The 12,988-nt window shown below is 37.8% G+C and overlaps 1 protein-coding gene across 2 annotated transcripts in view; it reads right to left on the bottom strand.

Moving 5' to 3' along the window:
* The window catches only part of DCDC2 (doublecortin domain containing 2), a 188,488-nt gene that overhangs the window by 125,803 nt on the left and 49,697 nt on the right, over positions 1-12,988 (bottom strand). For both annotated transcript variants that reach the window (XM_015135673.3, XM_078000916.1), the window contains exons 3-4: positions 4,204-4,280; positions 3,951-4,082 (exon numbers count right to left, since the gene is read on the bottom strand). In XM_015135673.3, coding sequence (XP_014991159.3) covers positions 3,951-4,082; positions 4,204-4,280 — 209 coding nt within the window. The remainder of the gene's footprint in view (positions 1-3,950; positions 4,083-4,203; positions 4,281-12,988) is intronic.

The following is a 12,988-nucleotide window of genomic DNA, read 5'->3' as shown; positions in this document are numbered from 1 at the left end:
GACACAAGTTTACCTATGTAACAAACCTGCACATGTACCCGTGAACCTAAAATACAAGTTTAAAAAAAAAAGTTTCTGCAAGTATTCAAGTGTTTGAGCAACATAACTATATTTTCATTTCTATTTGAATATATTTTATTTCTGTGTGTAAATTTTTTCATATTAATATATGTATGAATAGGTATATCTGGCTATGAAATTACCTGTATATATCTTTGTGTCCTTTATATTACTTATTGAGTAGGTTTGCATTTATGTATATGTCAAATGTCAAAACTATATATGTAAAAAAAAATTATAATTATTAACATCTGCCTTTACTTCTGACACCAAAATAAAATCCAACAAAATCAAAGGTTTAAACAAAATTTTAAAATACAAGGAGAAAACATAGGAGAATATTCTTATAATCTTGGAGTAAGGAAGATCTAAGTAAGTCATAAAACGTAGTGATTATAAAGATGGAAAATTAGGCTGCATTAAAATTTAAGATATTTGTATTAAAAAAAAGAAATGTAAAGAAACTGCAAACTGGAAGCGTACTTAAAACTCACATCAGAAAAGGTCAATTTCCACAATATGTCTAGAGCAGTGGTCCCCAACCATTTTGGCACCAGGATCTGGTTTTGTGGAAGATCATTTATCCACAGACGGAGTGGGGGACAGGATGGTTATGAGATGACATTGTTCCACCTCAAATCATCAGGAATTAGATTCTCATAAGGAACACACAACCTAGATCCCTCACATGCACAGTCCACAATAGGCTTCGTGCTCCTATGAGAATCTAATGCTACTGCTGATCTGACAGGGTGGAGCTCAGGCAGTGATGTTCGCCAGCCGCTCACCTCCTGCTGTGTAGTCAGGTTCCTAACAGGCCACGGAAGGGTACCAGTCCATGGCCTGGGGGTTGGGGACCCCTGGAGAGTGCCTATAAATCAATAAGATAAATGTGCAAAGGCCATGACAGACATTTCACATACAATGGATATAAATATGTGGCATTTACTTACAGAGTACCTTGGTCATTAAGAACACAGGCTCTGGAGCCAGAATGCCTACTAGGCTTGAATCCCAGCCCTGCTACTCAGTATCTCCATAACCCTGGGCAAATAATTTTCCCACTCTATGTCTCACATTTCATGTCTAGTAAAAGAGAATAGAAACACTACCTACCTCATAGGGTCACTGAGTTAATTAAGTCAAAAATGTAAAGCACTGAGGATAATGCCTGACACATAAGAAATAGTCAATAGATGATGTTGTATATTAAATAAAAATCCAAAAACAATGAAATACTATTTTCACTCAACATGAGTGAAAAGACTAAATGTTAGTTTCACTAGACAGATAACAGTATGACAAACAGGCCTGCTTACAGACTTCCAGTGAAAATATAAATTAGGATAAACTTGTTGGAAGGGAATTGGCAGTAAATCCATTAAAATGTTAAAGGTATTTGAAACTTAATACAACAATTCAACTTCTAGACTTTTATATCCTGATAAACTTTGCTTATACAAAAAGACATATACATGTAATAGCAAAAGATTAGAAATGACCTAAATATCCATCAAACCCAAAGGAAAATAAATCGTTCTACCAAAAAGAAGCATGCACTGCTATGTTCACTGCCATGCTATTCACAATGGCAAAGATGTGGAAGGCAATCTAGGTGACCATCGGTGGTGGGCTGGATAAAGAAAACATGGTGTATATACACCATGGAATACTACGCAGCCATAAAAAAACCTGAAATCCTGTCCTTTGCAGCAACATGGATGCAGCTGGAGACCATAATCCTAAGCGAATTAATGCGGGAACAGAAAACCAAATACTACATATTCTCACTAGTAAGTGGGAGCTTAAATATTGGGTACAGATAGACATAAAGATAGGAACAGTAGACACTGTTGACTACTAGAGAGGGAAGGGAAATAGAGTGAAAAACTATTTATTGGGTACTATGCTCACTTCCTGGATGACGAGATCTGTACCCGAAATCTCAGCATCATGCAAAATACCCATATAACAAACTCGCACATGTATTCCCTGAATCTAAAATAAAAAATGAAATTATAAAAAAGAGGTAACTGATCTAATTAATTAGGTTGGGAACATTCATTCTATTTTATAGAATGAGATGCTTACTTAAAAAATTTGGATTTGGAATACTTTGTGTTAAAATAGAATACTTTGGGCCAGGCGCAGTGGCTCACACCTGTAATCCTAGCACTTTAGGAGGCCAAGGCGGGTGGATCGCTTGAGGTAAGGAGTTCGAAACCAGCCTGGCCAACATGGTGAAACCCACTCTCTACAAAAAAAAAAAAAAAAAAAAAATTTTTTAATTAGATGGACATGGTGGCAGGTGCCTCTAATCCCAGCTATTTGAGAGACTGAGGCAGGAGAATCACTTGAAACCAGGAGGTGGAGGTTGCAGTGAGCCGAGATCCCACCATTGCACTCCAGCCTGAGCAACAAGAATGAAACTCCATCTCAAAAAATAAAAATAAAAATAAATAAAATACTTCGTAGTCATTAAAAATAATAAAATAGAGGTATCTGTGCTGATAAGAATAATCTCTAAGATTTATTATAGGAAAAAATCAAGGAGGCGTGTGTATACATGTATTTATTTATTTATATATACGTATATGTATGTATTTCCATTTACGTTTTTAAAAAGTGGTCCAGGTACAGTGGCTCATACCTGTAATCCCAGCACTTTGGAAGGCCAAGGCAGGTGGATTGCTTGACCCCAGGAGTTCAAGACCAACCTGGGCAACATGACAAAATCTAATCTCTAGAAAAAAGAAAAAAAAAAGCTAGGTGTGGTGGTTGAGGTGAAAGGATCACTTGGATCTGGGCAAACGAGGCTGCAGTGAACTGAAATCACACCACTGCACTCCAGCCTAGGTGACACAGTGAGAGCCTGTCTCAAAAAAATAAAATTAAAAATTAAAAATGTATATGCTTGCATATGCATAGAGTATTTCCGGGATGATGCTGAAAAGTACTAGGGAGAGGGATTGGGCGTGCCTAAGGTAGGAGAAATACTCTTTACTTATACCGTATTTGAATTTTTTGCCACATGTAAAGTATTCCTTTCAATTAAAACACCTAATTATATTTAAAATCTCAATTGCTATGAGACTGTAGATATTAATACATGTAAATATACAAACATTAATCTGTATACACATTTACCTGAAAGAACATAATATGCAATCATTTGAGAACTATTTTATCGTATGTGTATGAAAACACAAAAACTTGGAAGAGTGTACTGTACTAAAGCAGTATGTACCCATACATACTTTTAATATGTTGTGCACATGTATGTTATTTGTAACCCTCCCACCTGAGGGAAAATAAATGTCAGCCTCCATCGAGGGATAATTTCATAGGCTTCATAATTTAAATCTATGATTTTAATCTTCACTTAAATTTCAGAACCTGATAAAAATGCTTTCGATTTCTTACATTTAGACAATCCCACTAAATTATTCTATGCCTCCTCTTTAAATGCACTAATACTTCCTGATATCTGATTTTTACCCTAGGCAAATAGTCTAAACTATCAAATAATCATAAATGCCTCCTTTTAAAAAAAAGGACAATTAAGAGTTAAGAGGCTGGCTCTTTCAAAAAATCCTTCTCAACTAAAGTTATGCTTGCCTAGTCACTGTAAATCAAAGAATAAAAATCGTTAATATTTGTGGATGTGCTACTATGTGTCAATGACTGTTTTTAGCTCTGTATGACGTGGATTACCTCATTTTAAACAACTCTATGAGGTATATCTCCATTCTACAGATAAAGAAACTGAGGCATACGGCGCCTAACTGGGGAGCCAAAATTCAAATCTACAGACCAGTGACTCCGGAGTCTCCTGAAAATATCTTGGACAATTCGAAAACTCCTCCACTTACAAGACGGTTTTGACATACCTGTGAACAGCCCCGCTCCTCAGAGTGATTTTTTCCGTGACCATTTGTAGTACATGATCCCACTGATTCAAGGCTTTTCTGGGGATAAGAAGGCGAGAAGCTGGGTTTATGAGGTCTCCATTTGCAATCAAGCTGGAAAACAGGAGGCAAACCTTCTGAAACAGCTATGCCTTGAAAACCACAACACAAATTCCAAACCAAAAGGAAACCACCAAGCCAATTTTAACTTGAAGTATAAAGGGTTTCAACTTACAAGATAGTGCAGGGCTCCTGAAGTGGTTTTCTAAAGCGAGCTGACACATTGATCCTGCTATGGATTACTGGTTTTACCTTTAAAAGCGAAGAAAAAAAACATAAATCACTAAGCTTGTATTAGCTTTTTTTTTTCTATGAGGAAAATCTACAGGTTTCTAGGGAACTGCCTGAGACTTGCTGTGCCTTTGTTAAAACCTTGCTTTTCTCGGCATTTATATAAACTCTGAGCTCACCCTTTAGCAATATTATAAGCCCTTAACAAAGCTCTCAAGAAAGAAAAATTTCCCTTAAGCCCTAGGCACACTGCTCATGATCTGTGCAAAAAAAAGAAAAAAGAAAAAAGAAATCATGGAGTATTACAAAAATATTAGGACAATTTTTAAACAATGCATTCTGAAAAACAACAATAAAATAATCCTATAAAATCTTGAGCTCTGAAGTGCTGTGCCTGCAGCCCAACATACTGTGTTTCATCATCTTTCCTTTCCCATTCCCATGCACCTGCTTTCTGATCCTTGGGCCCCACCAAGTGTCTGACCTCACCCTTTTCTCTTAAGACTGACACAGGCAATTTTTCCCAGGTTTCACTTTCTCCCCTATAACCCACTGAATCAGGTACACTCACGCCAGCATCCTCGATTCCCGCAGCCCTTGCAGCTGGGTGGATCTGATCACCTTCGCTTCTCTTTTTGCTTCCTGGGTCCCAGCTGCTGTTAGAACCACGGGGCCGCACGAGCAGCCCTCACCTGAGAACAGCTTTCGGCATCAAGCCATCAGCTGGACCTCAGTACAGCTTGCTCAGCCAGCCCTCCACTCCTCCCACGGTTCTTTTTTTCATTTCCCACAGTGGACAGTCCAAATCCTCACCTCTCATCTCACCTCACCCGTAACCTAACCCCTAAAATCCCACTCCAGGCACACACACTCTCAGCAGGTCATTTCAGTCCAAATGTCAAGAAATAGAAGCCAGTAGGAACGAAGCCCCTCAACCTTCCTTCCCTCCACAACTCACCTTATCTATATCCTCACGATTTTTCTCCTTTTGTGCCTGTCTCAGAATAAGGAACTGTATGCCTTTATGAAGCTAACTCCACATCTTGATTTTGTCCCTGGCTGTCTCTGCTTGTTCCATTCATTTAAGACCCTCCATCTCCACCTGGTGTCTTTAATTTCCCCCTTGACCTTACGGCCCCTCTCAAGTACAGCTGCCATCTCTCTCTCTTCATTATTCCTATTCCGACTTCCTCCCACCCTATCCTCTACTTCAGGCTTCTGCCATCTGGTGTCCATTTTTAACACTGGAAGATAAATCCCAACTTTCAAGCATGGCCTGCAAGAAATCCCAGGACCAAGAGCCGCTTACTTGATGCCCTCATCTCCCACCAACACTCCTTCCACGCAGACTCCTCATCACGCACTGAGTCGAACCAGCCTGCTCCCCTCCATTCCCAAAACATCCCCTGCATCCACGCCTTCCCTTTGCCCCTCTGGCTAAAACGCCCTCCTCATTTCTCCACCTGCTGGAATTCCATCTGCTCTTCAAGGCCCAGCTCAGGTATCACCAATCATTCCCCGCTCATTCTTCTTGCACTTTCTGTCTCAAACTGCTACAGCTACTATAGTATTGATTCTTGCACTTTGAGTTTTAGGTGATTTTACCCCATTATTTGAAAGGAAAACTTACAAATAACACTAATTTATAAAAAATAGGTAACAGTTGTGCTATATTTCATGGCAAGCACTATACTAATTTATATGCATTATATATCTTTTAATCATCAAAACAATGTCCTGAAGTAGTATTGCTATAGTCCCAATTTACTAAAGAAACTGGAGCTTGATTAATTAATTGGCCTAAAAATCACACATAATAAGTGGTAGAGTTTTAGTGAACCTGTATCTATGAACCCCTAACTATTTGCTATGCACTTTGCTAGTTATCTTAAAAATCAAATAGTAGCCCTAGATCATTTATGGGACTCCATTTTTGGTAGAATTTTGCCATCTCAGAGAGAAACAAGAATGAATAATTTTTCTGTGACTCTCCAGTGCCTAAAACAGTGCTTGGCAATGCCTATGAGTTGCACAATAATTGTTAAAATTTAATACTCTAGAGTACAATTTTTAAAATTTAATCACAGTAATATTTTTCATTTTAAGCACATAGGTTCTTAGTCCTACACTAACACGTAGCATCACACTAAGTGATGCTGACTTTTTAAAAAATGTTTAACAGGGCTGGGTGTGGTGGCTCATGCCTGTAATCCCAACACGTTGGAAGGCTGAGGTGGGTGGATCACCTGAGGTCAGGAGTTTGAGAAAGCCTGGCCAACATGGTGAAACCCCATCTCTACTGAAAATACAAAAATTAGCTGAGTGTGGTGGTGTGCGCCTGTAGTCCCAGTTACTCGGGAGGCTGAAGCACGAGAATTGCTTGAAACCAGGAGGCGGAGGTTGCAGTGATCTGAGATGGCACCGTTGCACTCCAGCCTGGGCAACAAAGTCAGACTCTGTCTCAAAAGAAAAAATAAAATAAAATGTTTAGCAGGTAATGCATGCACCTGAATAAAATTCAAGTGTTAAAGGGGGTGGAGAGTAAAAAAGAAGTGTTAAAGGGGGTGGAGAGTAAAAAAGAATTGTCCTTCTCACTCCTGTGCCCTAATCACCAAGCTGCAGAGTTAAAAATATTCCTTCAAAGATAGTGTATACATATACGTGCATATTATCTTATGTAGACAGCATATACATATAATTTTTAAACGCAGTGATGTCCTGTTTTACCCATTCTTCAGCACCTTGCTTTTTTAATTTAATAATTTATCATGGAGATTGTTTTAAATTGGTACTTACGAGTGAGGGTTATATCATTTTTTCCCCCTTTTAGAGACAGGATGTTGCTCTGTCACCGAGGCTAGAGTGCAGTGGTGCGATCAGAGCTCACCTCAAACTCCTGGACTCAAGCATTCCTCCTTAGTGCCTTACCTAGCAATGCACTAAGCACATACGGAGGATGCTCTGTTGTTATCTCTTCAATGTGTGACTCTCTAACCATACCCATTCTTGATGGTTTAAAATCTTGTTGGATTATTGAAATAAAGGTGACAGTTAATACGTTATATAAATAAATAACTTTAAAAATCTTGTTGCGTTGTCTAAAACATGCTACTTTGCTTTAGAGCACAGATAGTTATAAACAATATATTGAAATTCATAAAAATACATGATTGTTGAAATAATTCTGTAATTTGATTCTGAGTATGTAAATTATTACTTGAATTCAATCAAACCATCTGTTTTAAATAATAATGTTTTCCTCATTCAGCACGGCAAAAATGTTTCCCAAATGTTCATGATTAACCAGCTGAACTGAAAATTAATCTTAAAGTTGTATTTCCTGGAGTTACTATAATTAAAATAAATTAGTGTTTTCAGATACACTGAAAATCTGAAAAACTACTCAAAGTAGTATACCTGAATTGTAAAAGAAACAAAAAGTAAGACAATTATATAAAGTGATTCATACTTTTAAAAGCAACACGTTTTTATATAAAATGCATTTTTAGCAGGCATTTTAAGTAATAAACCACACACAAAAAAATTAAACCAAATCAACTGGGTATAAGAGGAACTTCTCCAGAGCCCTAATCATGGATAAAGGGTTGGTCAATTGGTGGTACTTTAGGGACATGATGGCTTTAGATGACGAGGAACATAATGATAAATTAGAATTTTTAAATCAGTTTTCTTATTAGCCCATACATTTCCCCTTGCACTTTAAAAATAAATGCTACTTCAGGCTGGGCGCGGTGGCTTACACCTTTAGTCCCAGCACTTTGAGAGGCCAAGGCGGGTGGATCACCTGAGGTCAGGAGTTCGAGACCAGCCATGGCCAGCACGGTGAAACCCCATCTCTACTAAAAATACAAAAATGAGCTGGGCGTGGTGGTGCGCACCTGTAATTCCAGCTACTTGGAAGCTGAGGGATGAGAATTGCTTGAACCCAGAAGGCAGTGGTTGCAGTGAGCCAAGATTGCGCCACTGCACTTCAGCCTGAGTAATAAGAGCAAAACTCCATCTCAAATAAAAGAAAGTAAAGAAAAGAAATGTTACATGAAATATGAGGGTAATATTAAGTATCAACACTCCTAGTTTGAGGAGATGGACACCTAGAGATGGAGCATGAGGTATTCCCACTAGACCCCCGTGTACCCAAGGATGGAGTGAACAGGCTGACCAGCGTGTAATCTGTGACTATGAAACCAATCAAATGATAAGTTATCATTGCAAAATTCAAAATTTCACTTTGTACTTTGACTTTGTCATTTGGTGAAGGAATCAACACCAAGCAAAAGCAGGACACACTGATGACTGACCTCTTGCCTTGATTCTGCACTGGGCTCAACATGTCTTGAAAAACCAAATTTATCTGGATATTGAGAAGTAGGTTAGCCGAGTGAATTAGAGAGAGGAGTCATTCTGTAGCATGCTGAAGAGGCTGACAAAACCCCATTTCTAACCCCTGAGTGGAGGATGGATGGATGGATGGATGGATGGATGGATGGATGGATGGATGGATAGATAGATAGATAGATAGATAGATAGATAGGCAAAATATTTCTTAGAAATATTTCCAAAGTCAAAGGTGGCAAAAGTAACTTAACCATTCTTACCCTGCTGGAATGGGATGAGCTAGGAGTCTAGTGCAGAACTTGGATACAAATCACATGCTGTTTCCAACATATGTCTGTCTCTGACATCTTATTTAGATTTAGATTGTGTTTATGTCACAGATGACCATACAAAAATAAAATGCTTCATGTGAACCCAGTAAGTTTACGTAAGTAATTTAAGTCAAGTTCACAAATTCCGTAACAGTAGGTCAATATCACAGCTGGGTCAACATTCAAGTTAAAAGCTGGATGTATTTATTTGCTATGAAAAATAAAATCAATAAAATCAAAATTGTTCCTTTAAAAATACATATTTGGAATAACAAGATCAAGGGTGATAAACTGAGTAACTGACTAAAGGTCTGGAATTCTGAATTTTGACACTGATTGCCTAAATCCTTTCGCATGAACCAATTCAACACTTCACACCTCAATTTCTAGACCTATAAAAGTAGGAAGAATCCTGCTAAACTAGCCCAAAGGGATGCTCCATGAACTAATTAATAAAGTGGCAATATCACTCCCTGGGGCTGTAAACTGAATGCTTCTGAGAATCCATCTGCCTCAAATCTCAGCATTCACCACGTCTTGAAAACCTGGTCCAAAAAAAACGAACTTTGTCTAAGGAGTGAGGAAAGGATGCTGTTAAATGATACCATCACAAAAACCTAATGACCACGAACCTCTTGGAAGAACTGATTATACAATTTAAAAGCTCAATTTTCGATAACTTTAAAAAATACCTATCAGATTTTTGTGACTGTCCATGAGATAGACTTAGGCATTTAAAGAAAAATATGTAGTGACATTTCTTATTTGCAAAATATAAGCCAACCTACACAAAGAAGCTTAAACTCTACTTTCTTTATTGTATGGAATTAAGGAAAAGTAGGTTCTCAAAATGGTAATGTTAGAGGACACTGTTACTACTTAACAAACAGCACACAGCATCAAATAGAACAAAATCCATTACAAAATAATGAATCAGTTTTCACCACTTTTTGATAAATGAGAAGGGCCAAAGGCTAGTAAAGGACACCAGACTAGAAAATAATTTATCTAGGAGTCAATACACCAGATACATCCAAATTATAGATTGTTCTAAAAAAGATTTTTTAAAGAATCATTTTTTTTTTCAATATCGCTATTTTTTAAATGAGAGAAAGACTGGCTAAGATGTCTGATGAGATCTGCTAGACTGAGCGGGCCCTATTTTTGAGGGGATGTGTCATAACTGACATTGGAAAGTGCCAATGTTACTTTGTTAGGATGCAAAGAAGTCTAGATGAACTAAATTCCAGAGAGGGATGAACCCTTTCTAAGTGAGAAGAAATCTTCAGCTGCTTTCATCCCCAGGGGCACAAAAGGCAGAGGAATAAACCTCCATAGACAGTCAGCCTGTGTTAGTCAGCATGACCACCACCCACGAATTATTCCCCATGGAGCCTTCTTCAAGTACACAGAAGTGTAACAAAAGCCAAGAGCAGGGCAAAAGAGCAGAGAAAGGAATCCCATGGTGTGAAAAGCTGCGTAACAGAGAGAATCTCCAGTGGTGTAAATAGCTAATAGCTGGACTAATTGTAGAGACAGATTTCTAAATCTCACCAATATTAACTCCCAAGTCCTGTTGCACAGAAAGCAAGCCCTGATTTCACCCTCAAAGAGTTTGAAACCATTAGGAAACTAAATCTAACTAAAACTGCAGCCCAGCTTGTTCCCAGCTCAACTATCGATTATACTATAAGATCCGCTCCTTTCCCTAGCAGCCCAATAGAAGAAGGGGACATGTTTTTTCCTGGGGATAATTCTCACCTACTTTAAATTTCTATAAGTTTTATACAAAATGTCATACAAAAGGACTAGTACACAACAAAAACTACAAAACATGTAAATAAAGCAGAAAACATGATGACCCATTACCAAGAGAAATAAAGTCAAACCCAGAGATGATCATGATATTGAAATTAGCAAATAAGGATTTTAATATAAATGTCATAAATATGTTAACGAATTCAGTAGAAAAGGTGGAAAAAAGATAAAATATGAGGAATTTTAGCCCAGAAATTGAAACTCTAAAGAAACAAATAAAAATTCTAGAACTAAAAAACAGAATATGTGTAATGAAGAATTCATTCAATGAGCTTTTGCAGATTAGACACAATAGAACGTGCCCTGAGAAAATACCTTCCAAAAAAGGAAGTTGAAACAAAGACCTTTTTTAGACAGACAAAAGCCAAGAGAATTGACTGTTGCCAGACCCACGCTACCAAAAAATCGTAAAGGAAGCTCTTCAGATAATGAAAATAATACAAGATAGAAACATAGATCTGCACAGAAGAATAAAAGGACATTTAATGTAAATATGTGAGTACTTTTTAAAACTTAAAAAAATTAATTCATGCCTGTAATCCCAGCACTTAGGGAGGCCAAGGCGGGTGGATCACAAGGTCAGGAGTTGAAGACCAGCCTGACCAACATGGTGAAACCCCATCTCTCCTAAAAATATAAAAAATTAGCTGGGCATGGTGGCAGGCACCTGTAATCCCAGCTACTCGGGAGGCTGAGACGGGAGAATCACTTGAATTCAGGAGGTGGAAGTTGCAGTGAGCTGAGATCATGCCATTGCACTCCAGCCCAGGTGACAGTGCAATACTCTATCTCAAAAAAAAAAAAAAGAAAAGAAAAGAAAAAGTCCTACAGACTACTTTAAAACAAAAATAATGATGATGATTCATGAGATTGGTAACATACATAAAAGTAAACTATTTAATAGGAACACAAAGGTATCACTAAAGATAAATGAAATTATACTGTTGTACAGAACTGGCATAATATTATTTGAAGGCAGACTAAAATAAGTTAAGGATGCATATTGTGAGCCCTAGAGTAAGTACTGAAAACAAAATCCCAAAGAGGCATAGCTAAAAAGCCAATAGAGAGAGAAAATGAAATAGTTATTTAAATGTTTGATGAATCTATTAATAAAAAAGGCAAGAAAGAAGGAAGAAAAACAAATATTAGATGGAATAAACAAATAACATGATAAACTCGATTCTTTTTTTTTTTTTTTTTTTTTTTGAGACGGAGTCTCGCTCTGTAGCCCAGGCTGGAGTGCAGTGGCCGGATCTCAGCTCACTGCAAGCTCCGCCTCCCGGGTTCACGCCATTCTCCGGCCTCAGCCTCGCGAGTAGCTGGGACTACAGGCGCTGCCACCTCGCCCGGCTATTTTTTGTATTTCTTAGTAGAGACGGGGTTTCACCGTGTTAGCCAGGATGGTCTCGATCTCCTGACCTCGTGATCCACCCATCTCGGCCTCCCAAAGTGCTGGGATTACAGGCTTGAGCCACCGCGCCCGGCCAACTCGATTCTAATCATGCCAGTAATTCAGTAAATTCAAATGAACTAAAAACTCCAATTAAAGGATAGAGACAGGCAGACTGGATAAAGGAATAAGATCTAACTGTATAGCGTTTATAAGAGACACACTTTAAATATAAAGACGTGAGTAGGCCAGGCATGGTGGCCCATGCCCATAATCCCAGCACTTTGGCAGGCTAAGATGGGAGGACTGCTTGAGCCCAGGAGTTCAGGACCAGCTTGGGCAACATAGTGAGACCCTATTTAAAAAAAAAAAAAAATTATTAAAAAAAAAAGACAAAAACAAGATATGGGTAGATTAAAACTATGGAAAAAAATATATCACATAAATATTAATCAAGTAAATTCAGATGTTTTTGGTCAATGCAAAATTACAAAAGAAACATAGTATCCATTTTCTTGATTAATTTTCATAGTAGATTTATATTAAAGTGTTTTTTAAACAAATATACTTTGTATACTTGGCTATATCTTATAGAACATTATATCCCATGTAATATCTGACATGCTAAAATATCTTTTTCTAGTATTGTGCTCTTTTGGATGTAAGAAAATCGAGCTCCAAAAAATTAAGCTCCAGAAAATTAAATAAGTATTGTTCATCTGAAATAGTACAGCTCCCGGGTATTTTGAGTATGTAATCTTCTATGGTATCAAAGGAAAATACTAACAGGGAATGCGTAACTGGATACTCCACCACAATTCAGCAATATGTTGTCTCTGAACCCCATCCTT

The sequence above is a fragment of the Macaca mulatta genome, chromosome 4, assembly GCF_049350105.2.
Source record: "Macaca mulatta isolate MMU2019108-1 chromosome 4, T2T-MMU8v2.0, whole genome shotgun sequence".
NCBI lineage: Eukaryota > Metazoa > Chordata > Mammalia > Primates > Cercopithecidae > Macaca > Macaca mulatta.
This window is presented reverse-complemented; position numbering and strand designations above follow the sequence as displayed.